The following is a 27,924-nucleotide window of genomic DNA, read 5'->3' on the forward strand; positions in this document are numbered from 1 at the left end:
TTGTATCAAACTTTTATGCAAAGATAAATAATTGTTACACTGTAAAATTGTCAGTTCCATTTACAGTACATCAACTAGGTTACAATGCATGAGAGACTAAAGAAAACAAAGAGGGTTTGTTTAACTACAAACAGTCTTAAAACTGATATACATTGTGGATAGTTCCCCATAAAAACTTCAAATGCTCTCTTCATTTCATTGCTCACAACTAGCTAACTTACATCTCTTAGCAAAATAAACACATACCCTTTATTTAGCATGGCATATTTTGTTACTGAATTAATAAACAAACGTTATATAAAAATGATCTGAACATTTGCCTCAAGGGGGAGCTTACAGTTCATTCTTGTAGATCCTTTGCATTTTCAAGCCATTCCAAGCTAATGTTCTTCGACGACATTATAAATACAGCCTCACTGCAAAATGTTATTTTTGCTTTCTTTTCAGTCAGTAAATCATTATACCTCCATGCCACTGTCCTTCCTAGGCGTCTTTGAAATCCATAGTGTGGACTGGTTTGGACTGGTTTTTGTTCTTCCTTTACTGAAAAATAAAAATATAAACTATTTTCAGTGCCACATGTGCCTTTGCAGCCCCGATTCAGGTTCGTGATCAGACCTGATTGTTTCACCCCCATATCTGAAGGCCATTTTTGTTGCTTTCACAGAGGAGGTTCCCCATCCACAGTGGCACATGGTGGGTTTAGGTAAGCAACTGTTACCAAAGTTACCAGACCACCCTGCTTAGCAGTGCTACTCCCAAGAACTGTGATAATTTGGCCTGTATTTCATTCATTTTTGGTTTTTGGTGGTTTTTTTTTCCAGTTCCCATTTAGCCACACCTTCTCTTACAGAGTGGTCTTTGGGATAGGTGTGGACACAATTTGACCAGGGTTGGCGGGAGCCAAGTGCTTCCCTTGTAGGGGGGACCAGACACACACTCAGCACTGCCCAAGAGGCTCAGGGTGAAGCCCACCCACCCCAGGGGAGGTACCCCAACCCTGCCCACGTGCACCCTGCACCTGCACCCCTGGGACCCCAGAACACTAATGGGTGTCAGTGCCAGAAAGCTTCTTCCCTTCAGGGCTTGACCTGGCATCTAATGAAGTGATGGTGCATGAGTCAGACTCCTAACAATGAATGACTGGTAGAAAGCTTCACTAGGGCTGGTTTTCCTTCAATTGTGGTTTGGATGGGGGGGAGGGAATAAAACTGGTTCTAAAAGTAGGTGCTCTGCAATATTTTAAAAAAGTGTTCACTCTAGTTTTTATAGGGAGCATGCACCACCTTCCCTCACGTACACTGGCAAGTAACAGTGCACTGCAGTCTACTGGAAAGAGGCATTTCATGAGCCACTGCAGCTGCATTTCAATCAAAATGTTTTACTCTCTGGCTAGAATATTTCACACTGACAGGTTCTTTTTCAATTAAGTAATTACCAGAGGAGGAGAAGTAGCCCTACATTACTCTGTGAGCTGGCAACTTCAGAGTCCCAACAGTCCTATACATTCAGTTTTCTGAATTTTCAGTTTACTCCTTTCCTGGTTTGTAAAAGCAAGCAAGTCTGAGTTGATTTAAAATGTACTTTGAGGGAGCTGAATGGTACAGTAGTTTTAGTCCCTCCAGACTTACCTCTGTAGTCCTACAAAGCAATGCATTATGTACCTGAGCCCATTGGAGTTATTGAAAAGACTCCCATTGGCTTCAGTGGACTTTAGATCAGGCCACAATGCTATAAACAAAGCAATTGCAATGAATTAAGGAGCTTCGGCACTCCTTTCTTAAAGAGACTGATTCCCTACTTCCTTCCAGATTGATACAGCAAATGCAGGCATATTTGGTAAATTAATGACGAAATGCTTTGAATGGAGAGTCCTTGCCACACAGCAGGAATAATTTCTAAATACCTTGGATCAGAACTTGAGCTGTATAAAAGGAGTTTATCTTCAGCAAACCTATGCTGATTTTCACCACCTACACATCTTGTTCAGGAAATATATTTTAGTAAGAAAGGTAAGGAAGATGCAATAAATAGCTTGAGCATATTGCTGTTTTGACCATCAAATGCAATCATAGAAACTGAGAAATATACCAGGTTGGAATTTAAACTTTCTGCAAGGCATTCAGATGATAATGGAGATGGGTCTTTGAAGCAGTTTCTCCTTGCTTCCCTGGAAGAAATGAAAGGGAGAGCATCTAAGCATGAATGAGCTGATCAGTTCTGCCAGCTACAGGGATGAGGTTTTGTTTTCCTTATTAGTACCCTTTAAGAGCCCAATGCCAGGCAAAATTAGTCATGACCTTTCAAGCTAGGCATGTCCTGGTTGGCCATGGATTGTGGGTTTCAGAGGAAAGGTCACCATGTTGTGGAAGCCTAAAAAAGAATGAGAAGTCAGGTTCATGTGGAAAGTTGGGGATCCCTCCTTCCCCAGCAGGATAGAATCCCTTTCCTAAAGCTCTACAATGTTCAGATGATCAGTTCAAGTGCCTCTTTTTTTAATTTGCCTTTTGCCCAAGAACTGCACATTTGTAATGAAACAAAATGATTTGCAAGGTGGAAATAAGTGGAAATATAATTGAAAACAGATGGGGAAATATTTTTTTAAAAAATAAAGTTCTGTTTCAACAGATAAAGAAAATACCTTGTTCTTGGTGATAGCATTTTGATTAAAGTAATTTTTAAAAATTGGTGTAATTTCTTAAATTAAAAGTTTTGATGAAACCCAAATGAGCATTCTGGGAGGAAAAAAAAAATCCCAAAACCAAAGAGCCAAAACTGCTATTTTGATTCAAAACCACTTTCTCACTGATTTTTGTATCATTTAGTCTATCAAACTAATCAGCTAACAGGAAAGGGACAATCTTCCAAGGTGAATTTCCAGTATCTGTGTCATGCAATTTTGAAGTCTTGGAAGTTCAGATGAATTACTTCTGGATGAACTGCTATAGCATCAAAGGCCTGATCAAAGCCCACTGAAGTCAACACCACTAATTCCATTGATTTCAGTGGGCCATGAATCTCTCATTGCTTTCCCAGGAGTATTTGAGGGCTGAAACCTTTCTGGGGAGAGAAAGACCTGCCAGGAAAGGTATGAACACATATGTCATACTTACCAGAAAATCCAGGGCTATTGTAATAAGGGTTCCAGATTTCAACTACTATATAATTGCTATTGTTATCTATATTATTTCTTTATTACCCTTTTTGCTTTGAGCTTCCAAACTTCTACAGCCCTAGTGCTGATGCTTGGATATAATCTTTCACAAGCATGTATTTGCCTGTCATAAGACATGTTGAAAAGTGCACATTTTCCTTTTCTTTATAGGAAAGTGCATAAAAAAGACAATCAATTTATGATGAAGACCTCATAATATCTTTACGATTACTTGCTTTAATGAGGTACATAACTAAGAAGTACTGCAAATATTACTGTAGATTCACTCATACAGACAGAAACAGGTTTCATATTTGAAAAGTTTTCTCACCTGAAATAAGGTGTTTCAGCTATTGGCAGGAAAAATTAAAGAAAAACCACAAAATAAAAATAAAGACTAAAAATAAGGAGGAATTTTTTTCTAATTTCTTAAAACAGTGGTATCATATTCCTTACTATTATTTCTGCTCTTCAAGAGGGATAACAGCTTGTGAATCTGTTTATTACTCTTGATGTTTCACTAAAATAGCAATTATCTATTTCAGTTTAAACCTTTCTGGATTACATTGCCTTGAGAGCACTTTCTGAAAAAAAGGATGAAAAGGATCCTGTAAAAAAGTTTCAGAAGTATTAGTTCAGAAAAAAAAAAAAAAAGTTGTCATTTCTTAATGTATCATATTTCGAGAAAAATTAAAAGTCCAAAGAATTTTAAAGCATGAATCAAAATATATCCTGTTTCATAGACTGAAATGTTTCCTCTTTGTATAATAATTCATCTGTTTGACACTGCATCTATGTACAAATATCTGTTTACTTTATGCATTTTCTTTAGCAGATACCTGACATACAAAGGATGTCACCCTGGTGCATGGCTCAAAGCACAGGTTTGGTCTTTGTTTTCAATTTCTCTGCTCCAGTGATCTATCTGTTGCTTGTAGGGTATGTGCAGTGAAACAGCATTAAACAGCTGCTGACCCTTAGGTCTATCCTTGGAAAAAACTGCACTTTAAGTCAGAAAGTGAGGCAAGTCCTTGAGTTCACCCTGTATTTATAAGGACCCCACTATTCCTTCCTACAGCCCAGATGCTGCATAGGTGGTTATCATGATGGAAGAGGTGAAATAAAAGTGCTGACAACAGCTCAGCCTACCAAACGGTCTGCAGAGATACCTTTTTCATAAAGAGGTGAAGTCCTAACAGCAATGTACTTTGACACCTGGAATTATTTTAACATGTTGTGGAGAAGCCCGAAGGTGAATGTTCAGCTGTAACAGCTGTAAACTACTTGGATTTTAATAGATGAAAAGATGCTTATTTGCATATTTGGGGACAGATGTAAGCAGTCTTTCAGCATGAATAGCTTGCCAATGGAAATATGAATTCTGCATTTTAAGACCTTTATGGATGAATATATTTTACCTTTTATGAAGCATCTGGAAACAGCAAGTCCCAAAAGCCACCAGTATCAACAGCAGTAGTGGTATAGTGGGTATTACAACGTAAATTAGATTCGGAATTATACCTACAAGACAAAAGTTCTCATTAATGTCTCCCATGCTGAAAATACCCTTAACCATGTGAGCAAAAATCTGGAGTAAAATATCAGAAATACATTAACTTACTCAAAAGAACACTTATACATTCCTTCTACAGGAAAAGCTCCAAAGAGATAACTCAGCAGTATCAATAAAGCAGCATTTACTGAGTGATGTGCAGGATATGTTAAGGTCTTAAATTCTGACATTTTCTGATTTTGTATTTGAAAATTCAAGTATTCTAACAAAGCACATTTCACAGCCTATTATTTTTACAGTCCACACAACCTGTAGACTCAGTTGCCCTTGTATGTTGGACTCTCACCCATGCAGGACCACAGGAAGAGCATCTCCTCTTCCCCCTTAAAAGACAGATACACACTGTTCTTGACTAGTCAGGAGAGCTAAAGGTCCTCTCCTGCAGACAAAAGGAGTAGGAAATGGTAAAAGCCGAGACTATTATCTGTCTACAATAAAGGATGTGGTCTGCAACTTCCAGAAGGATCCAACTGTTTTTCAGTAATTATATGCCCATGGTTTATACCAGTGTGTGTTTAATGTACAAAGAGAGGAGAGTTTCTTACCCACCTCTTTTGAAAATATTTTTTTATTAGCAAAAATAAATGTGAATGTTCAGGTTGGCTCTGTTTAGGAGTTTTAAACAGTCTTTGCATAGTTTCTATAAGTGGTAGTATTGATTTTAAAACACAGTTCATCAATATATCAATTCCTCTGGAGTTATAAACAAGGAAATATCAGTTAGGAAGCTGACTTAAATCCAGACAACCAGTGTGGAAACAGAGCACCAACTTTCAACAATCCCATGGTACAATCCTGTAAAATCCAGAGTTGTTCCTTGGAGATGTTCAGTTCCTTGATCTAAGGCCATACTACCTATTTTCATGAACCTCAAGACTCCATTCAGGACATAAATTGCTAAATGAAGTAGCTGGGGCACTACAGGAAGCACCTAGGCAGTAGGTATCCATTTCCAAAATACCAAGTGTCATTTCTGCTAGAAATCTCGGCAAAGCACTCAACTCCCCTAAGCATGTGGTATTCCTTAAAACACAGCATACTTGTGTATGGCACAGTGCTTATTCTGTAGATAACTGGAGAATTCATGTCATGTCTGTTAGGAAAGATTCATTTGTGCCTTTTTTTTTAATAAGTCAAAGGTATCAGATATAACCAATATGTCTTGGGGAGGAGATGGAGAGAGGCAAGGCACTGGTTACCACAGCCTAGAAGGAGATGCTCCACAGCTGGGTGAGCACTGGTGAAATCTTACATCTCAGGAGAAACAGTGTAGATTGTAGATTCAGACCAAAGTTTTGGGAGACAAGGAAATTATTTGTTTCCACAGTTAAAAAGAAGAATGACTAAAACTCTTTATGTGTTATTCAAATGTATACGTTTTCAGGGCAGTTCCTGTGGAAACAGACTGCTTCCTCCCGTTGACAAATTAATATTTAACAGTTTCCATTATTAACAGAGTCCACTGTTAATATTTTTACCAGAACACTAAATTAATATGAACACATTACCTGTTTCAGTAGCAATAATGTGATACTGATCTTCTGGTTTACTTGTGTCATAAGGATTTCCTGCTGGCACTGTTGGAATAGTATCTGAAAAGGATATCAGATGTCTTAGGAAAACAGTGAGTAAAAAATACGGCTGTTATGTTGTTAAATAAATTAATAATAATTACATCTTAATTTATATTGGAAAAATGAAAGTTTTTATGACTGACTAAATGGCTGGATATATACATGTAAACAAGATTTTATTACAAAATTGGGATTACATCTGGAACAAGAATTACGAGCAGTGCTATTCTGAATAGCCATATATTTGTAGCTATTGCTCTCTAAAGGATTCATTTCTCCTATGTTCCAGTTTTAAACTGTGCCTGTTACACTTAAATAATTTTGGAGGATTTTGTAAGCTATCCTTATAATTCTGTATTTACCATTGCAAATCAGTTTAATGTTTAAAATTTCTTACCGTAATCTGGCTCCGCTCTGTCTCCTAATTCTTTTTCTAAGACATAATCTGTTAAACCAATATTTGAAATCAATTGTTGAAGAATTAAATAAGTGTGCAATAAAACAGATGTTTTCATTGTTTTGCATGCAGTATCATAGAAATAGATACATTTCCCCCAAACAGTAATTGCTTAACTCTTCAGCATTTCATCTTCTTACCAAAGACTATTTGCAAACTAGCTTCAAATCACTTCTACTTCATACTTTTTGCTCCTTAGAAAAGGGCTATAGTTTATTCTAGTTCCAATTCTTGGTGGCCACTGCTATATTACTGAATAAACCACTAAACATCTTAATTTCCTTTGCTCAATAAAACTCCTAACATCCTCAAAGTTTTATTTGTGCAGACAATCCTAAAACAATACAAAAAACTAAGTGTTCATGATTAGCACTTAAATTTTATCCACATTTTCAAAATAATGCATACAGAATATTGGCTATGAAACAAAACAAAGCAGCACAAGTTTGTGAGGTTAGATGCCAGTTTCATGTAGTTTGGGTTTGCATCAGGCAGCCCTAAAATCCAAATCATGGGCAGTGGCTTCTAATAAATTTCATAAGGAACTGAAATCACTAAAAGAGGAATGATATCTCACTTCTTGTAACGTACCAGAAACTGGAGGACAAATTCATGGCTTTGAGCTGCATTGCAGAGGCTTCTAAATTTACTTATGGTTACTGTTATAACTAAAAGTTCACAAAGATCACAGAATTGATTACCTCATATAGAGGACAGAGGTGGAATCTGCATGACTGAACACCATTCCTTCATAAGATTATACTAAATAGTGCTATAAACCTGCAGTTCTGAGTGTCTTGATATACACAAACTGTTGGGAGAAACCAAAGCAGCAATAAAGCTCACCAGAAAAAGGCAATTATTTTACCTACTCTGACAAAAAATAGCTACATCTGACCATATATAAAGAAATATAGCAAAATACCCCAAAGAACTGAGTTCTGTCCCTAGACAGCAGAAGAGCAGTTTTTAATTTGATTGCATAATCAAACATACAGGAGCTGGAATGTGGTTGCAATTACCAACCTGTAATTAAATTTAAGATTGCTGAATGATCAATATGATCTAAAGCCAGTAAATGCTGTCAAGGAAAGCACTGTAGAAAGGGCTTAGAAAAATTAAAGTGACCACCAGAAACGTAGTTGCAGCTTGATCAAGACTGCCTAACGAGCACTGCCCTGAATTTGCTGCTGATACAATTAGATTCAACTGCATCACAGTCACCTACAACCTGTTTTGGCCTGTGTCTGGTATCCTACACCCTATAAACCATACAGACAGAAAAGTTGTGGAAAAACAACATACTTGGATAACAAACTGAAATTCAATATGCATGTGGCACTTGAATACTTCTGCTAAAATGGATGTATTTTGTATTGCAAATAGCTGACTTTGAAGCTTTTACGGTGATTTGGGGGGAAAAAAGGTCATTTGTAAGATCTCAGTTTGAGATGGCAAATGTAATTTTCTTACAGACATTGCAGCACTTTCTTCAGGCAGTGAAAGGAATGTCATATACCTATTTATATACATTTATACATCCACTCCTTTCCTCCATGTGACAGAAAAATGCATTTCTGGAGAACAGTCTGGTTTGCTAAAGAGCACAGTTCCAAGAGCTTGAAAAATAAATAGCTACAATTCAGTAGTACTGTATTTAGCTGCACAACGATGTCAGTCCTAACAATTATCTACCTACATATTATTTGCCTTATATGCCTCATTATACACTAGTAACCTATTTCTACATGGTGAAAGGAATATAAATGCATTTTCATTGTTAAGCAATTTCACTGTTATTGCTTTGTTTTCTGCCAATCCAAAACACCTGACATTTTTTCCAATGGTGAAAGCAAGAGAAAAAACAACTCTTTATCACATCTCAAGAAGAATGGTAAGTAGTTCACTATTAGAGAATCATTATTTCACTTCAATTTGGTTTTTTTAAGGACATGAAATATACTTGAAATTGAACCTTTTTAATCAAATGTGAACTTTCTGACATAAAAATGTTATTTTAATGACATAAAGTCTTTTTATTATCTTATTTAAAATAATTGTGCTCAGTTGTAAAAGTGATAAAAATGTATATGTCACATTTCCTTGAAGGGCCTATGATAGATAATGATTATCATAAACTAATAACTTTAAAAGCAGAAACAGATTTTGAGGGTGGGGCTAAAATGTGTGGGTATACCAAGCCTTCCAAATATTTAATATTTTCTTCCAATATCAATTGCCATTAATATACTCATTAAGAGACTAGAGAGTGAAAAAGCTATCTCCCAAAGTCAGAGGAAGAAAATAGCCTGAATCTCTACAGACAGACAGATCTGTACAAAGAGTGATTATGGTTTGATTGTGAGCATCGAGAAAACAGATAGAAAACCACAGAATGAGGTAGGACAAATAGCTGTTAAGAGTAGGATTTCACAGAATCACAGAATGGCTTGGGTTGGAAGGGACCTTAAAGATCATCTCATTCCAGGGACAGGTTGCTCAGAGCTCCATCCAACCTTGCCTTGAACACTTCCAGGGATGGGACATCCACAGCTTCTCTGGGAAACCTGTGCCAGAGCCTCACCACCCTCAAAGCAAAGAACTTCCTGTTAATTTCTAATCTAAACCCACTCTCTTTCAGTTTGAAGCCATTCCCCCCATCCTGTCACTACAGGCCCTTGTAAATAGTCTCTCTCCATCTTTCCTGTAGGCTCCTTTCAGATACTGCAAGGCCATAATTAGATCATCCCAGACCTTTCTCTTTTCCAGGCTGAACAATCCCAGTTCTCTCAGCCTTTCCTCATAGCAGAGGTGCTCTATCTCTCTGATCATCTTGATGCCTCCTCTGGACTCACTCCAACAGGTCCATGTCCTTCCTGTGCTGGGGACCCCAGAGCTGGAGGCAGCACTGCAGGTGGGGTCTCACCAGAGCAGAGCAGAGGGGCAGAATCCCCTCCCTCCCCTGCTGCCCACACTGCTTTGGATGCAGTTATGGTCATGTCCAGCCTCTCACCCACCAGCACCCCCAAGTCCTCTCAGTAGGGCTGCTCTGGATCTGTTCATCCCCCAGCCTGGATTCATGCTGGGGGTTGCCCTAACCCAGTTGCAGCACCTTGGACTTGGCACTGTTAAACCTCATGGCATTCCTACTGGTCCACTTTTCAAGATTTTATTAATTAATTAATGAAATTAATGCATAATTTCATATGCATTCTGACTTTCGGCTTAGTTTTTGAGAAACGGACACAGCATAGATTATTTGAAAATATTTGTATGATCCTGCTGGAAACCATGTTTTCATTTATTGTAAGTACCACCAAGAGTAGAAAGTGTTACAGGCTCAATCTTGAAAGTTTATTTTTCACGTCTTTTCTGTTTTTTCATGATGTTCTAGTTTATAGTTCATGTTTCCTCTACTGACATATACAGAACTTATGTCATGTCTGGAAGTACAGCCAAATTGCCTAAGATCTAGCTTTTTCTGTCACCATCTCAACTAGCATGCATCTGCTTTTCATATCTAAAGTTTACATGCATGAATGCAGAATTTTTTTCCTACTGTTCTGGACTTCAATCTTCAAGCCAAAATTTTTTGAAACAGCCATCACAAAATAACTTAATATAAAATGGTGGGTCTGCAACTAAAAGGACAGTGTATTTTTTCCAGTAGGATCAAGAGATGTCTTGGTCATTCTACTTCATAGTGAACAAGGAAAGTAGAAAATGGCCACTTAAAACACTTTGTGGAGAATAAAATAACCAGGGAATTAATTATATCAAAGCAAACCTGGGAATGCATGATAGTGAAGATAACCTTGAAAACATTCTTATTAGATACAAGCAGGTTTATCTAAATTTATTAAAATAAGTAATTATTATTGACATATTACATTCCTGTTAATGCCAGCTAAGCATACACCAAAGGAACCACTACTACAGGCCACAAGACACTTGCAGGTTCCCTCACAAAACTGAGGCAATTCTTTTTCTAAGGTAACGTCCCACCTGTGAAATATAACTTTAGTTTCACCTACCTGGGGCGTATTTGCAGATAAAATTGTGCTTCATGTTGCATCTATCATCATTCCATTGATAAAGGTATGGCCCTCCCAGACCAGGGTTTGCAGTTGGCTGATGATACATCACCACACAGGCTTCACTTCCACAGGAAGGCTCATCTGTATACCAATTTCTAGTGGTACACATAAAGACAAGTTTTCAACTTTTGAAGGTAATGTTCATCAGGGTACTAAAAAGAGTTTACATCAATGAAGACACATCAACCCCAACACTTCCATCTTCAAAGATATGCTGCATTTCCCACAACTTCTCTGTGAAAAGAGTTTAAGTCCCAAGCTCCACATCTCTGGATCTTAAAAATCTGATGAGTCAAAGCACCTCTGCAGAAATAAAATCCTACTGCTCTGCTTTCCTGACTATTCAACTTTTAAGTGTCCCCTTGTCCTGAGTTCTGTGAGTTGCTGCTACTCTGGCCTTTGGCTTAATCAGGAAATGAAAGGCTTTTCAAAAAAAGTAGAAACAGAAAAATTCACACTAATATGCATTAATTTACTTAGTGGCTGGCTCCTTGACTTGAAGTGGCCAGAGTCTTGGAGAATTTGCCTGCCACATCAGGCCACATCCTAAAAGATTCTATGTGTGGTAGAACAACCTCCAAGAGCCATAGAGGGACAAACTCATTAGATGGGAGCAAGGAAAATTGTAGGCTGAAGCCACACTATGCCACCCTTTCACAGCTCCAGATTCAAAACACCTGATCCACTTCATCTGGAGAAGTTAAGGAGGGACACTAGAAACTTCATGGGGCAGCAAGTCTTCAAGCTTCTTTCTAGAACACTTGGCTTGCTGGGCATTTCAATCCCCATTTCTTTCCACGGAACCTTCTCTATAAGCAGTTTTACAGACTTACCTGAAGGGTGAAATACTTCCATCAGCCCACTGGTAGAGGTCGGGGCAAACACTTGACGTGGCCAGTCCATCACCACTCCTCCAGAGCCCGATCCAGAAATCACCATCAGAAATCCCGGAGCCTGATTTAGTGAGGTTTTGTAACATGTTTTCTATCAGTTGCTGCTCAGCTTCGCTTTCCAAGCTCAGTAAAGCCCCACCATCCATCTCACAAGCCTGGCGGGCCTCCTGAAAGCCCACACGTCTAGACAAGTCCTGGAAATAGGCTAACTTGTAACATGAGCGCTTGAAGGCACCATAGCACACCTTTTGACCTGAAAAATAAAAACATGAGAGTATTTAGGGTACAGTAATGAACGGCAAAACCACCAAAAAGAAATAGAGCACATGATGCATATGCTGATGGAGGCCAGAAAATTTTTTTTTCCCCTGTCTGAAAGGATTCATGGGGATACACTGGCACCACTGAAATACTTCGGTCTAATTTAAATTGCAAATACTGCACAGTTCATGGGAATCTATGGCTTTCTTGCCAAGGCCTGTAAAACTCTCCAAAACACTAAAGGTTCCCACTAACTTCTAGAAAAATACTCCCTACTCTAATGACTGTACCATCAGGCTGTGCATGACTGTACTCTGTTAAAGCTAAGATCTGTTTGGAGGGTATTTTCTTAACTATTTCATACTAATGGACCAACTCCACTTTTATTTTGCAATCAAAGCTATTTGATTTAAAAAAAAAATGTTTAAAATTCTCCATTTTAGTGGCAAGAAGCAGCTAGCAGTTTTTGAATCCTGCTATATAACCCTGAGAGGCTGTATTCACAAGGAACTCATGATGTGAAGCTACTCTTCACTATAATGTGACAAAGTACAACATGTAAGGGTGTGTGGAAGGAGAGTATCTGCTTTAGGGTTATCTGGTCAACAAAATTTTTGGTGCAAAAAGGAATAATAATAAAAGGAACCAAATACACAAACACAGACTTGACAGGAAAATGTAATGGAGAAAAACAGGAAGGAAATAAAGAAAACTTGTCAGGCACACAGATTGGTGAGCTATCAAGAAACTGCAGGCAAACAGGGCTTTGCAACTTGATAAGAATGTTGAGGGGACTATGCAATCTCATGAGGCACCAGCAGGGGTAGGGAATGGGGAGGAACAAAGAGGGAACTGACAGAAAAGGGTATTAAAGGGGTCAGTCACATGTAAAACGGTGTGTGTGACTGAACCTGTTCCTTCCCTAGTGACCATCTATTTCTGTCAGCTGAGGAGAAAGAGGGGACTTGACTGTCCATGTTTACATGGGTGATGCACTTGGGTGCTGTTGAAGGCAGCACCTTGCCTGTGTCAACCTGTGTGACAGCCGTGTCCTGCCTGCACAGCACTGGAATACCTGCTCAGCTTTCCGACTGGTTGAACCATCAAGGGCAAAAGCTGCAGCCACATCCTTCAGCTCAGAGAGAAGCCCTGAGTACCAGGGTAGGCACCAGCAGCCAGGCAGGAGGGGGTCCAGGGACTGGAGGTGCTAGAGGAGGTGACCACTCTCTAAACATGCTTTGCAACACCCAACAGAAACTCCAGATATTAGCAGATATCTCAACACAATCCAGATCTCACAAAGAAACCTTGTGATGCTTTCAGAAAGCACTAGATCTGCTACATTCACACCACTTTTCCTTTGCCCTTCAGAGGTATGTCTGTGGAAAGAATCAAAAGCCAAATGAAGAAACAATACTTATTCCTTCCAGTTCTGTGGCTGAGAAAGACACATGCTTTTTTTCCAGAAAAGGAAAAATAATTAATCTTCCATTACTGAGATTCTCTAGAGATTATATAACAAGATTAACAGAGTCCCATATCAGCTGCAACTGAACTCCAGTATGTTCATTTCAGGACAGGAGAAGGCTTCTAAATACAACCATCTTTTAGGAAAAAAAAAAATCAATTTCTTCCAGTATGGAAATTTATCATTGAAGAAGAAAAGCGGGAGAGGTTATTTTGATAAGTAAAAATTACTGAAGGATACCAAAGCAATAAAAACTACCAGACATTATCTAGATTGTTTAGAAATCAACAAATTTCTTAATTTGACTGGATAATTTGGCAAGGATATTATTTGATTGTACCATGTCAGATTTGCATTAGAAAATTTTGTATTTAGTCCCATTCTTAAGCAAATCCTTTGGCTTTACCTTTGAACAGGATTTATCCTGTTTTACCTTAAAAAAAACCACTGTAATTTGTCACTGGAAAACAGCAACATCATCCTATAAACTAAGTTGTACCACAACTTTTTAAGCCAGTGTTTTTCTAAACACAAAGAAGAAACACAGAAGGAAACAGAAAAGCCTAAAAGCTAGTTCATTCTTCTTGCTTTAGTATTGTTTCATTTTTTTATTAAATAAGTAGCATAATTCCCATAACAGATTGCAAACAGCACAAGAGCTGACTGAAGACTTCTCTGTATTTGCAGAGTGGACAATTTCCAGAATTTGTAGAGAACAAGCAGACTGTATCAAAGCTGCATTAATAATGCAACATAAAAACAGGAATAGCTCTTGACTTTTAGCTAAATCTGAAAATAACTCTTATTTTTGGGGATCATTTTTGTTGTGGAAAGCTAAATTATGGGGGCAGTAGGGTATTTCTATGCTTAGCTTTCTAGAGTTTCCTAAAACTCTTTCCCAAAAAAAAAAAAAAAAAAAAAAACCCAAAAAAAACTCTAAAAAGAGGTTTCTCTTCATGAAACCCTAATAAAGTTCATCTGGGAGAAGGACTGTCAGTAAGATATGTATCTTTGCAGTCTCATTCTTATTTGGCAGACAGATTTTTGAAAATTCAGTTATTTATCAATAGTTAATCTACAAAAATAATACAAGAACAGTTCAATAAAAAGGACAAGCTTGTTCCACAGATATCCATGGAAAAATCCAGGCTCCAAGATCAGGAAGAGAGCACCTATTTGGACTTCGTCTGATAACGTCCTGACAACAATGTATGTCCCAGTTTCTTTCCTGCCATTTCCCTTTATTCATGCAAGTTAAGAACCTTGCTATCAATCCATGTAGTGAGAGCCACAGTGCTGGCTGGCCAATGGTGCTGAAGAACCAAAGCACAGACCCTTAGATACAGAAGCATATAAAATAATGGGCTTCTTTCTAAGACTTCTTTGAATAGAAGAAAAAAATGCCCCTGTTACCTAAGTACAATGATAACTCTAACTGCTCAGAAGTGGGAAGTGCAAGAATGAAAGCTGCATGTGAAATCCCAGCTCATTCCCTTCATCTATAATACTGCAATTCAAATTTTGTTAACATGATCAATTTTCCCCAGCAGCTCTGTCTCACTGACAGGGTCAAGTGCACAGGGAAGGAGGAGCTGAGCAACATTTTGACCCTCACCACTGAGTGAGTGACAATGGCTTATTGCCAGAGTACACATATGGATATAACAGCTCAAACATCCAAAGGTTAGCACTGAATCATGTGGGACAAGAATCACTTACAAGGAAAAGTGACCACACCTTTCCCTTTAGCTCAAGAGTGGACTCAAAGCATTAATTCAAGATGTATATGTAAATTTAGGGAGAGTCCTTTGTTCACTGTCTTGCCTTTTTTTATTTTCCCAGACAATTTTTAGAAAGAAGTTCTTCCATGGTTGCTTTCATACTGTGCACATACTCCCCCTTGACACCAAGTAGTAAGTAACGAGCAAATTCAGCTACCAAAATATTCCAGTCACAGTTTCAGTCATGCAGGAATGTTCAACCTAGATGAGTGGGCCGACGACTGTAGATCTCAATTCCCATGCTGTGCCTCCCTTTCATGGGAAAATAGTTAGCTTTCCATCTATAACACACACATCCAGTCCCCTGCAAGTTTCTCAGGTGGTTGAAGCGCCTCCCCTCACTCTCTGCTCTCATGCACAGTCTGTGCTCTTCTGTGGCTCTCCAAAAACCTGATTTAAATGACCTTCCTAGCAGGACAAATGGGTCCTTGCTGGCTACCTGACCAAGCTCCTTCAGGGTATTCATCTCCAGTCAGCTTCTGCACAGAGACTCATGCTCCTTGATAGAATCATTTAGGTCAGAAAGGACCTTTAAGATCATTGGGTCATGGAGTCCTGGCAAGTGCTGTGCCTGAGTTGCTATAAGAATACCACTGTTGTTGCAGATGTTTATGCAGTGTTAAATAACTCTAAAATCAAGTCTTACAAAATGAAGGAATTGAACAAGTGAAAATTTGCACGCAATCCAACTCCTAAATTCCTGCTCTTTCATTTGTTGTTCTCTACACCTCTGGCAAAAGAAATAACTTCCCCCTTAAAGGCTGATCATTTCTGCAAGAATATACCCCTAGAAACCAACAGAGAAAACAGCAAGGAACCAAGAAATAATTGGCATTAAGATCCATAGACCCACACAATGTGAATGAAGTATGTGAGGCAGAGTAGTAAGCTTTCTGGAAGAAGCTGTGATTTTCTCTTGTTCTAGTTAATTTAATCCCTGCATTTAGGCAGTGACCGACTCTGAATCTTTTCTTTCTTCTTTTGAAGGGGACTTCGAACTAGCATCACTATGGCAGATAAATGTGTTAATGGAAATCTGCAGGTTTGCCTTAATAGCTGGCAAATCAGTTGACATTTTAGTGCTCTTCTTGGAATGCACTGAGATGTCAGGTTTTTAAGCCTCATTTTTTACCACTTTCTCTCTCTACTAATTTCTCAACTACAAAGCAAAAATAATTTTCCAGTGAAAACCGACAGAATGGACCACATTGTACAGCAGACAAGATAAGTATGGAAACATTAACTATGTGTTATTTTACCTTACACTAACATCTTTGCAGCAGACAAGACTCCACAGTTAATTTTAAAGCAACATTTTTGCTATTTCAGCTGTATAAATTCAATTCCAATTTTTCTGTCACAATTGAATAGAAAATAGATTTGTAAGCAAGACTGTTGGAATGAATCACATTAAGACACTACGCAATATGAATAAATGGAGGCAAGTTAGGCATTTACAACCTCTCCAAAAGATCTGCCCTGTGATACTTGGGGGAATAAAGAAAACATGAAGGAAAACATTGCGCCACCACATGGTATCCAGAAAGAAAAAAAAGAAAAGCATGTTATTGTGTTTGATCCTTCCTTCAGTGTGAGATTGAAGATCTAACTAATTTAATAAGAATAATTTAAGAAAACCTAAGAACTCATTTTTACTCTTTTCCCCTACAAACACCCAGGCAAATTAAGGTTTCAACCAACCCTATCTGACTATCTGCTGATGTGAAGGTGGGGTGGTTATATCCTTCCTTTCATGAAGCGTATCAGAAAAGCCTTCCCTCACCCAAGCAGAACAGTCCAGATCCTGGTCAGAAGCAGAAACAGAAACAAGCAAAACACACCCTTGGCTTGGTGTCATGAACCCATTCCACACCTTTCCATCAATAATTGCTTTCTCACCTCTTGAGGGAAGAGCATTATGTTGAAGCAACAACTGACAGACAAAAGACTGGTTTTCACTTTCTTCCACAGTTACAAAAGTGCAAGAGTAGGTGTCCCCAGTTTCCTTATGGGAATATCTCCTGGTTTGTTCTTTCTACCCCTCCCGCAGACATCAGCCATACAACACAGCCCTGGCCCTGTTCCCTCAGCCTCAGCAGCTCTGGTTCACCTACTGCAGAGAACCTGAACTGGTTGGACTTTCCTTGCACTCTGTCTCACCATCTCATTAGCTGATGAAAGCAAGTGTACAGTACTTGCTCTAAGAAAAACCAGCTACCATTCATAGAATCAACCAGGTTGGAAAAGACCTCCAAGATCATCAAGTCCAACCCTTGATCCAACAGCACCGTGGTTACCAGACCATGGCACTAAGTGGAACATCCAGTCTCACCTTAAAAACCTCCAGGGACCATGAGTCCACCACCTCCTTGGGCAGCCCATTCCAATGTCTGTCCGTAAAAAATGTCTTCCTAATATCCCATCCATAAGGACCAATTTTCATCCTTGGGTGTCACATAGCAGTTCCATAGCAGAATGTTTTGATCTCAACATTAGAACAAAGTTTTTAATTAAACTACTCATTAAAACATTTATGGAAGGAAAAAAGTGTCCTTAGAGAAAAGGAGAAACAAACAAATTCTTAGCTGGTATTTCAATCAATTATGTCTCCATTAAGTTTTAATAATTATGTTTCATTAAACAGAAATAATAGATTCCTTGATTTCTGTCATGACAGAAGTTATAGTGTCATGACAAAGTGTCATTTAGAAGCTAAATTGCTGATAAAATACCCAGGTCAAAGACTCCTCTTCCCTAAGAGCACCAAGATTTGTACTAACTAAACCTCCATGGGCCCATGAGGGACACAAAGATTATTTTGAGTAACACACATTGCTTGCTGGAGTCTTTGAAGATATCAGGTAGAAGGCAAGCTCCCTGATAGCAAATCCCACTCTTCCCTCCTCTTGAATCTCACAAACTAACCTACAATCCAGGGTCCCCTACCATTAGTATCCACCGAGATTAGTGGGGAACAGCCACTGCATGTGCATAGCACACGTGAGGAGAGACAAAATGGAATACACAAAGTCTGAGGTAGTAAAGTCCATTATGTTTTCATATTGTGACTTTTTCTTCACAAGATAATGGATTCAGCAGAGAACATAGAATAATACTTGGTAGAAAGGAAGGTGAATTATTTAATGCTAACCAAAACAGCATGATGCTGATGGAGAATTCTGAAAATAAAGTGACGAAATAAAGACACAAGAACTTAAGTGAGAGTAATAATGAAATAGCAAAAACAGAATTCTACATAAATTAACTAAAATATTCCACTGGCTAGAAATATATTTTTTTGCTTGTGTTATGAAGACCAGTCTTGGTCTCAAGCTTGCATGAGCACAGTGACCTCAGGGTCTGGGTAGCACTGGGCACAATTTGTTTTCACCTGTCCCCGAGTCACAGGGCACTCCATGCTAAGTCCTAGTAATGCATTTCAAATGTGACCAGTAAGAGCCTAAAAGATATTAAATTTCCCTAATCACATTTTGGTTCAAAGCTGATGCATCTTGTCAAATGATCTTTGTATCATCCACTCAGATTTTGACTGGATTCAGCTAATGGTCATGTTTTGCTGTTGATGTTTTACTCATATTTGTGGCCATTCATTGAATTTAATTGATGATTCATATTACTTTTTTTAAAAAAATACTGTGATAACATTTCATAATTACATTCTGTCTTCATTTAGGATAAAAGCAAACTGCCATCTTCTCTCACAAAGTTTGTAACACTAAGACACATTCTCTAGCTGAGTCATTATTCAGACCATTGATGTTTTCTCAGCTAACACTTCTGAGCTGCTTAAGCAATTCTGTGTGCTCTCAAATTTGCCATTCAAATACCAGCTCCTGTACAGATCACACACCAGCCTGTATCCATATTAATATCTTCATAGCTATCTCTTCCATACCTTACTAGGTATTTTTTCCTCCAACCCTCCTAATAACCAAGTCTGCAAAGAGAAGAGACATCCATTACTGATTTATACTTCTTCTGGATTAGGGGTTATGCATAATTGTCATCATACATTTTTTCTTAAGTGATTTTTCTAATGGGAAAAATTTTCAAAGGTTCCAAGTCATTTTTAATGGCTTATATAAAATATCACAGGGCCATATTTGCCTATCTAGTAGCTGTACTTCAAGTAGATATGTGTACAGGGAGACACTTTGTATGCATCATATCAGTCATGAGCATGTAGACAATGTCTGAGGTGGCTTATTGGAGGTTGGCCCCAAGCTCTCAAGCAAAACTCATCTATTAGCCAGACTTCCAACAATATATATATTATAAGGGACTCCTATAATGGAGTCCCTTTTTTGCTAAATTCTTGGTTATTAACCTTAAAAGTTATAGATGTATAGACAGCATGTATAAAATGATCACTAAAAGGCAAATTCTTTCTATTCTTTCTCAGACACAGGCCAAATCTATCTTTAGCCATTAACCACTCCATATCTTGTGACGTAGCAAAGATGGTGCTAGAGGTCCTCAGACACCAGCCAAACAGCCTTCTCTAGGATTAATGCAAATCTTGCAAAGTGACAAAACAGGGACAATGGAAATTTTAAGTAAAAAGAAAGTACTGCATTATACCATTCAGACAGAGAGTTAGTAGTTATGCAGAATATGAAATTACACAAGGAGCATTTGTCCCAATCCATTTTCTGTCTTCTTTATTTTCTCTTTTTATAGTTCATTTATTGCTGAAATTGGGTTTTCAGCTGTTAACTAGTTAAGCTATTGTGTTTCTAAGCACTTTTGGGGACAAGGAGTTGACTTGTTATTTCTGAATAACAACTGTTCTCAATAGACCCATAACAACTACACTTTTACAAAACCAAGAAATCAAAAGGAGACAGTCCATTTGTAAAGGAACATTAGGCAGTGCTGATTTAAATATTAAATATTACTTATCATTAACACCTGGATTTTGCCATCTGGCTGAATACAAATGCAATTAAAATTCAATCTGATAGCTTCCCTGGATATTGCAGCAAGATTGCTGGTTGCTAAAAATATAAAAATGAACACTTATGACAAGTATTGATCTAAATATTACATTTGGGGAGGTTTGTCAAAGCCTCTATGTGCTCAGAACCTGCACTCTTCTAGGTCTTGGGAAGACACAAGCTAGGATCCCTTGTCCTGCAAAATGTTTTTCATTGTGTTGAAGAAACACTGTGAGGATTTGTCTTTCCCAGAGTAGACTAAAAGTTTGCCTGGATTTTCAAAATCAATGTTGTGGTGTTTCAGACACAGGCTTGCTCTTGTTATACTGGGAACTGGAATGAAAGCTGCCATCTTCACAAAGCAGTGATAGGTTTATTCATTCATTTCAAAAAGAAAATAACACTTATTTCGTTTAGTTAGCTTCTCAACTCTGGCACACACAGCAGGGATCTCAGGTCACTGATAAAGAAGCTGTAAAGAAGTAGCTTGATGTCTAAATCTCATTAGAAGCTAATCAACACTTCACCCTCCATAACTACCCTTGCAGGAAAACACACGATTACAATTATGTAAATCAATACAAGGTAAGTGTCTTCAACTGGAAAATAAATATCCATTTTTATTAAAAGGTTTTAGTCACTGATTCAAGTCATAAGTCATTATCAAAAAGAAAAAAAAAAAAAATCTATATTTCCCAAAAGGTATTTCTTTTTTTTCCCCTCACAGTCAAATCATTAAAGCCATGACAGCTTTCCTTTCTTCTAAGTGAAACATACCTTCGTTTTGGCATCAGCTCTGTTTCAGATATATAACTCATCATAAATTTAAAGCATGTGATCCATTTAGATTTTCCTGTAATAAGAGTTTTCCTCTCTTCTGATCGTGTGAACTTTACAGGTATATATCACAGGGCTGATCATGGCAGACAGCCGCTTACTTCTGTAAGGGGCCACTACACTCCTGGGGGTTCACCCTAAGTGCCAACATAGCTGCTAAGACAACCACTTGCAAGTTGCTTTCTCTATTCCCATGTTAAGAAGGAATAGAGATTGATGTGAGACCTATATTTTTCCCTTGTCTGCCTTGGAGAGATCTAGAAACACTGCCACTTGGAACAACAGAGCCTCTTTGGCACCACCAGGCACGATGAGGACAATGCACTTAGAAACTTAGTGTTGGCACCCAGAGAGGATCAGCTTGCACTTCAACGTGGTACAGTCTGCATCTGATCAACTGGCAGTAAGAAAAATGTCACCATGAGCATAGGACATGGAGCATATGCATTTTGTTCTGTGACATATACTCTGGACCTCAGTTTCCTTAGCAGTGGATTGTGTTTGTTAAAAATTACAATTCTACCCAGAGAATAACACTCTTCATGGGTACAAATAACTGTTCACTTCCATGGACACAAGCAGACCAATGATGACACCCGAGTGTCAATGGAATCTATTTGAATCTATTCAAAATAAGAGGAAATGTGGTGTGTTGGAAAGATCTACACATCTACAAGTCTGCTCCAGGATGTGGATTATTTACCCAGAACTTAAAAAATACTGCTGATGCTCTTAGCAGCACTTTTACTTTATTTTCTTTTTTTCTTAAAAGTCCTACAAACACCCACTAATACAATAAATTTTTTTATATACCATTGCCTGAAGGCACACCAAGTGTTCCATCCTGTCAGCTGTTATATAAAAAGCAGCACAAACACTCACAAGACGGGCCCAGGGAAGCTGTGGCTGCCCCATCCCTGGAAGTGTTCAAGGCCTGGTTGGATGGGACTCTGAGCAACCTGGTCTAATGGAAGGTGTCCCTGTCCATGGTAGGGGTGTTGGAACAAGATGATCTTTAAGGTCTCTTCCAACCCAGGCCATCCTGTGGTTCGAATTAAGTCCCTTCATCAATAGTTTTCTGTGAAGTCAAACCCAGATCAGATTTCCCAGAAACTTTAAAGACAGACATGGCAGCTAAGAAGTTGTTAAAATGTTGTGGAATAGACATGACAAGAACTGTTTGAATGGCTTAAGTATAATTTGTTCCAGCCTAGGGAGCAGGGAAAAGTAATACTCTCCTGTCCCAAAACAGCAGGCATTTTCACAAATACCCAATTTTATATAAATCAGTATGTTCCCTCTACAGGTTTTCCCCTAAGCATAAATTTAAGCACTTCTGAGAACCTCTGTTGATGGCTCATTTCTTATTTTTGCCTCTTGAAGGAAATAGTTCATAAATCTCTAGTCATAGAATATCCCTCAGTTGAAAGGAACCCTCAAGGATCATCAGGTCTCAATCCTGGCCCTGCACAGGATACCCCAAGAATCACACAATGTGCCTGAGATTGATGTCCAAATGATTCTTGAGCTCTGGCAGAATTGGTGTTGTGACCACTTCCCTGGGAAACCTGTTCCAGTGCCTAACCACCACCTGGGTGAAGAACATTTTCCTAATATTCAACCTAAATCTCCCATGGTCAATAAATATGTCCTATGCCAATTAAATTAAGAAAAAGAGGAGAAAAGAGAAAACTTCCCAATTATTTTTAAGAGCAAGCATCATCCATTCTCACCCTTTTTCAGTAAAATTTGAATGTCTTTTTCCAAATAAATGTATTTTCATGGATTCATTGCCAAAATACCTGTATTTGCCATAGATTTAATTTATATATATATATATATATATGGATGCAAAATTACATTAATTTCCTTGATTTATGGACTCAAGAGTTTCCTGGGGTGGAACACCCTACATGCATCTCAGTACAAGAATGTAGAGTGCCTTCTTTTTGCAGCAGTTCCACAATTAAGACAAATCAACAGGCAAGTCCTTGCTCATTCGCATTCTCTTAAGAAACTGGGAAAAGCCAATCCACATTGAATCTTAAAATTGGTAGTACAGTTGGTACTACAATACACTAAGAGAAAAATAGTCAAATAGAGATACAGCATGACAGGTTAGTTCTCATTACATGTACATCGCTGTAGGGGAAGAAACTGTTGAGACGCAGAGTGGGATTCATCTCCCCAAACTTTAGTTATTCCCAATGTACCTGTCCACATCTAAGCTGGCTCACTGACCTCACTGTCTAGACAATTGAATGAAACAGGCATTTTTAGGGTGTATCCGTGGTATTTTCAAGATCTAAAGCAAAATGAAACTAATCCCACTCTAAAAATACCACTTTTATCCGTCACCCATAAAGTGACGGATAAAGAGTCATTAGCTGGAGCTACTTTGATTTAGTTGCAGCTACATTTAGATTTAGTTGTAGCTCTGCCAACTCTTTAGTTAGGACTCATTTCTTAAAATTGCTTGGAACCGAAGGTCCTCCTGTTTGTCAGTGGTGGGAGTAGGGACTGCTTCAGCAAGAGTCTAAAATAATTCCCAGCTTGTGAGTGACAGGTATGAGTATGGGATTAGAGTGCAGCAATTACTAGCAAATCATTGTTTCATCTTACTTATTTTACATTAGTACTGTACAGTCTTTTCTGATGCAGAGATTTCCAAAGAGAAAGCCATTATGAGAATTAGTTTCAGAAAAATAGTGCTGTATAGAGCCCTTATGAACCAAAGCATGTTCTCCTGCGAAGATCTTATAATCAACAAGTTTGATCTACACAGGATCAGACCTTAACTATATAGAATTCAAGTCAAGGTACAGAACATGAGTTCAACAAGGAAAGAGACTTTTTTGCACGGGGCTGCTGTACTGGGACAGCACACCAGCCTTGTCTCACTTGGAGCAAGAAAAGCCATGTGAAAGGAAAAAAAGAAAATCCATACTGTTCCACCACAGCTCCCTTCGTGGTAAAAATTTCCTCTTGGGCTCTTCAGACAAGTGGAGTACAGAGGCTTGACAATCCTGAGTTTGAGAATTGCAATGCCTTCCTCTATTTTTGAACAAGATGTTGTGAGGGAAAAGTTGCATTCCTAGTGCATGCTCACCTGAGGCACAGCACTAGAAATTTCCATCACTCCCCTTAGCCCCTGAGCAGAACTACAATCTTGCCAACCTGCACAGCTCTCCTCCATAGGCAGGGTAAGCTTAAGAGGGTTGATCAAGGGGGCATCACCTCTAATACTAAAATATGACTCCTAAAACTGGTTCAAGTAGTCTGGTATTTCTACTCTGCTTTATAAGGACTCATCCACCATCACACAACTCCCATTATCAAAACTGTGTTCTCATTCCACAGGGTATTGTGGAATTTCTTGGTGAGGAGTAAGGCGTGTTTAATAGAAATATGTATTATATCCAAGAGTCATCACATCATTTCACTTTAAGAGCCCAGATCATTGATTTGTCTCCAAGAAGACATTGCTCAGAATAGGTAGATAAGGAAAGGAATTCATAAAGAAGTCTAAGGGGATTAAATGCTTAGCTTCTCCTGCACTTCTCCAAGTCCCAGGTTTAATGAGTACTGAGACCTAAAACTGAGCAAAAAGATGTTGTCCTATGTGGACATGCATGTGCATTAAAAGCTTTTCTACTATGGAGCTGAATGCTGGGTATTTAAAATGTGTTCAATACACACCTGTTGCACATGTGTCCTGTAGACAAGAGAGGCAGTGGGTTTTTTCAGGTTATACTTTCAAATTTTAAGCTACAAGTGTATCTTAAAATGAACTGTTCATGCAAAAAAAAAACAAAAAACAAAAAACACAACTTTACAGTAGAAGGTTTCATCTACAGAAAAAACTTAACAGTTTGACAGACAAAACTGTAATAAGCAGGTCAAGCCAATTCAACTAAGTTAAACCCTTTTGAGAAAGGGTCTATTCAATTCAGTACCCATGAAGATACTTCAATTATCTTACTTTGCAGTACTTTATGCACAACTCAAATCTGATCATAAGCTGTGTGAATGAGCATATCCACTTCCTTAAAGGCATATGAAGCAGATAAGTCTATACTTTAGGGGCAATTCTTGTGCTTTCAAGACCCACTAAATGTTTTTCCTCGTTTAGTGTTTTACATATCCAAATACTTCTACACCAAAATAGATACATACTGCTTTAAAATACTGCATCACTATTTAATCTGCTATTGATGCATAGCCATAGCAAAGAGCAAAATTTAAAAAGCCACAGAAATACAAGTAGACAGCAAACAGCAGTCATTAAACTATAACATCTATGATTAATACATAGGCTGTTAAATGATTAGTAATAAGATTAGCTGGCATCTCTCCTGCCCAACAGATACTTAAAGTAATTGCATCTTTGCAAACTGCATTATCATCACTTCAGGTTCTTTATGATGTCATGGGACAGCAAGGCAGACTCAGCACTTTCTTCTGAGCCTGCTTGGATTTTTTTTGTCTTCAAGAATCAATTCTCTGGCAACACTAGATAGCCTGACATGGAGGCTGTGAGCACTGCTCACAAACCATCTGTCTAACTACACTAAAAATTACAAAACATTTGTATTGCTGCTCTTCAAAACTTCCCAAATCAAAGATGACAAAGAAATAACACCTGAATGTGAATTATTTGATGCTAGCAATAGTTTTAATTATATCCCAGGAAAATGAACATACTTGGAAAGAGTAACAGAAAGCCTTTACTTAAGGAAATGTCATTTTGAAAAGGCAGGCCCTTTCTTCTCTGCCATTTTGACACTGTGGTCAAAATGGTTGCAAATTTGAAATTATTGCTAGGTTTGGTGCAAACTTACTGCAGTAAATGGGACTCTTTCCACAAGGTGCAACCAGCACTCAAGGCAGTTTCACAAACAGCTTCTATGTGAGTGGTAGGAATTATATATTTATTTGGAATGAGAACAGTGACACTTCCAATCATTCAAGATTATTTATCATGACTGAAGCATGAATTAGCAATTTCTCAGGAATTCAGGTCTATTTAAGATATAGACTTATGAATTCATACAAACTTTTTAAAGCCCAAATTGTTGGTTCTTATACAAGAGGGAGATAAGCTAGATGGGAGTCAGGTGGACAGCACACACTGCCCAATTATTCAATAGCACTATTTCTTGTCTGAAAAAGTGTTGACTACCACTAGTATTAGACCTATCCCTGAACATGTGCCAGGATAGGGGTGTGGTCCTTGAGAGAAGAGAAGAAGAAATAAAATAAAAAGAGTTCTTCTGCCAGTACATCAGAGTATCTGGCAGAAGCATAATAAATATTTGGCTGTTATTTAACTAATGAATACAACTTCAGCTAATTAATTAATAGTACATAAATGGTTCTTCTATAAGTGTCTTCAAATTCTCCCTGTATTCTACCAGCCAAGTATCAGCTGCATAATACATTGATATGAGGCTCATTATACACTTTGAAATGTTTCAGGGAAATATAGGGCAGAGCCTGTATTCTTTCAAAGCCCCAAAAATTGTTCCCCATCTAGGAACAATTTGACTAAGCAGTACACACATATCATATATCATTTTTAAAAGCTGGAACTCTACTCAGTTTGCTGCATCTCAAACACAGAAGCTTCAGCTAGAAGATTAAGGGACTGGGTTTCCTCTGTCACACATGGACTCCAGCAGTGAGACTACTAATGCAAAATACATCTCATCGATGAATAATCTTCACTGTTCCTTAAAAATCAACTGTTACATAGGATTCATATAAATTGTTATACAAAGAGCTTTGATGTATCATATCAGCCAGTACAATCCACATTATAATGAAGGTAGATGAAGTATTTCAGGGTACTCTTCAGGCAAACAAGCTTTTTCAAAGTGCTGGAAGTACTGTTACTTAGCTACTGTTTCCTGAAGATATTGTTTCACCAAAAGCCCAACAGCACCTCTGAGTTCTGCACATGAACATGCTTCAAATAAAACATGATCAAAATGGTCAGTGTCTGCACTCCACCAGCAACTAAGAAAGTTATCCAAATTCAGAAATCAAATGTCTCCCACAAAAAAATGCAAGAAAAGTTTTCTTGACATGCTACTGTTACAGCCTCTGAAACAATTGTATACAAACAATATGCATAAAGAGAAGTGTTTCTACCTGCATATACAAACATTTACACAACTTGTTAACAAGCACAGTCGACCATGTAAAATCTTTGTTCCAGGCAAATGCATGGTTGTGCTGCACACGTAACGTGCCTCCGAGAGCCTCTTAGCTTTAGCTTGAAAGGTCTGAGCCAAAGTACAATTAAAAATAGCCTTTTCATTAAATTCAGCAGCTTCTGAGCATATGCACCCGTAGACTGGAAACACACAGCGTGAGCTTACAGCTCTTAAATTAAACCTAACATAGAGATTTCTGAAGTACTGTCTTCCTTTCTGCTCTGAGAGTTGTGGACGCACCTACACGTAATAAAACTATTTATGTCACCTGTTCTTAGAAGTTTGCTTTTTTCCTCCTGACAACATTACAAACAAAGAAGAAATATCGCTATACAGATGCCAACACATCTCAACCCACAGCTGTCCCTCGGGAAGACGCTGCAGCGAGCACATGCTCGACCTTTTTTAAACAACTCTGACGGAGCCGGAGCGCGCCCGCAATCAGCCAGCTCCAACAACACGGGGCAGGAACTGACTCCAGGCTGCCGCGGGAGCCTGCGGACCCAGACCTGGAGCTGTTCGCAGCTCTGCCGGGCGCGCAGCCCCGGGATGGCCCCGCCGGGACGGCGGCGCTCCCGCAGCGGGGTAGGAGCGCCCGGGAGGCGCTTCCAGCGCTCGCCGAGTACACGCAGGTCCTTCAAGCAGCGGGCTCT

General features: G+C 38.5%; 1 protein-coding gene across 1 annotated transcript; it reads right to left on the reverse strand.

Annotated features, from left to right (window-relative positions):
* Nucleotides 1-2: 2 nt before the first annotated feature.
* On the reverse strand, nt 3-27,664 carry CHODL (chondrolectin). Its single transcript, XM_017807879.1, has 7 exons — nt 27,616-27,664; nt 11,689-12,001; nt 10,793-10,950; nt 6,699-6,746; nt 6,236-6,319; nt 4,573-4,675; nt 3-543 (listed from the first exon to the last, which is right to left on the reverse strand). The coding sequence occupies exons 1-7, from the start codon at nt 27,662-27,664 to the stop codon at nt 459-461; spliced, it is 840 nt and encodes a 279-aa protein (XP_017663368.1). The 3' UTR covers nt 3-458.
* Nucleotides 27,665-27,924: the final 260 nt, after the last annotated feature.

The sequence above is a fragment of the Lepidothrix coronata genome, unplaced genomic scaffold, assembly GCF_001604755.1.
Source record: "Lepidothrix coronata isolate B3197 unplaced genomic scaffold, Lepidothrix_coronata-1.0 Scaffold21, whole genome shotgun sequence".
Classification (NCBI taxonomy): domain Eukaryota; kingdom Metazoa; phylum Chordata; class Aves; order Passeriformes; family Pipridae; genus Lepidothrix; species Lepidothrix coronata.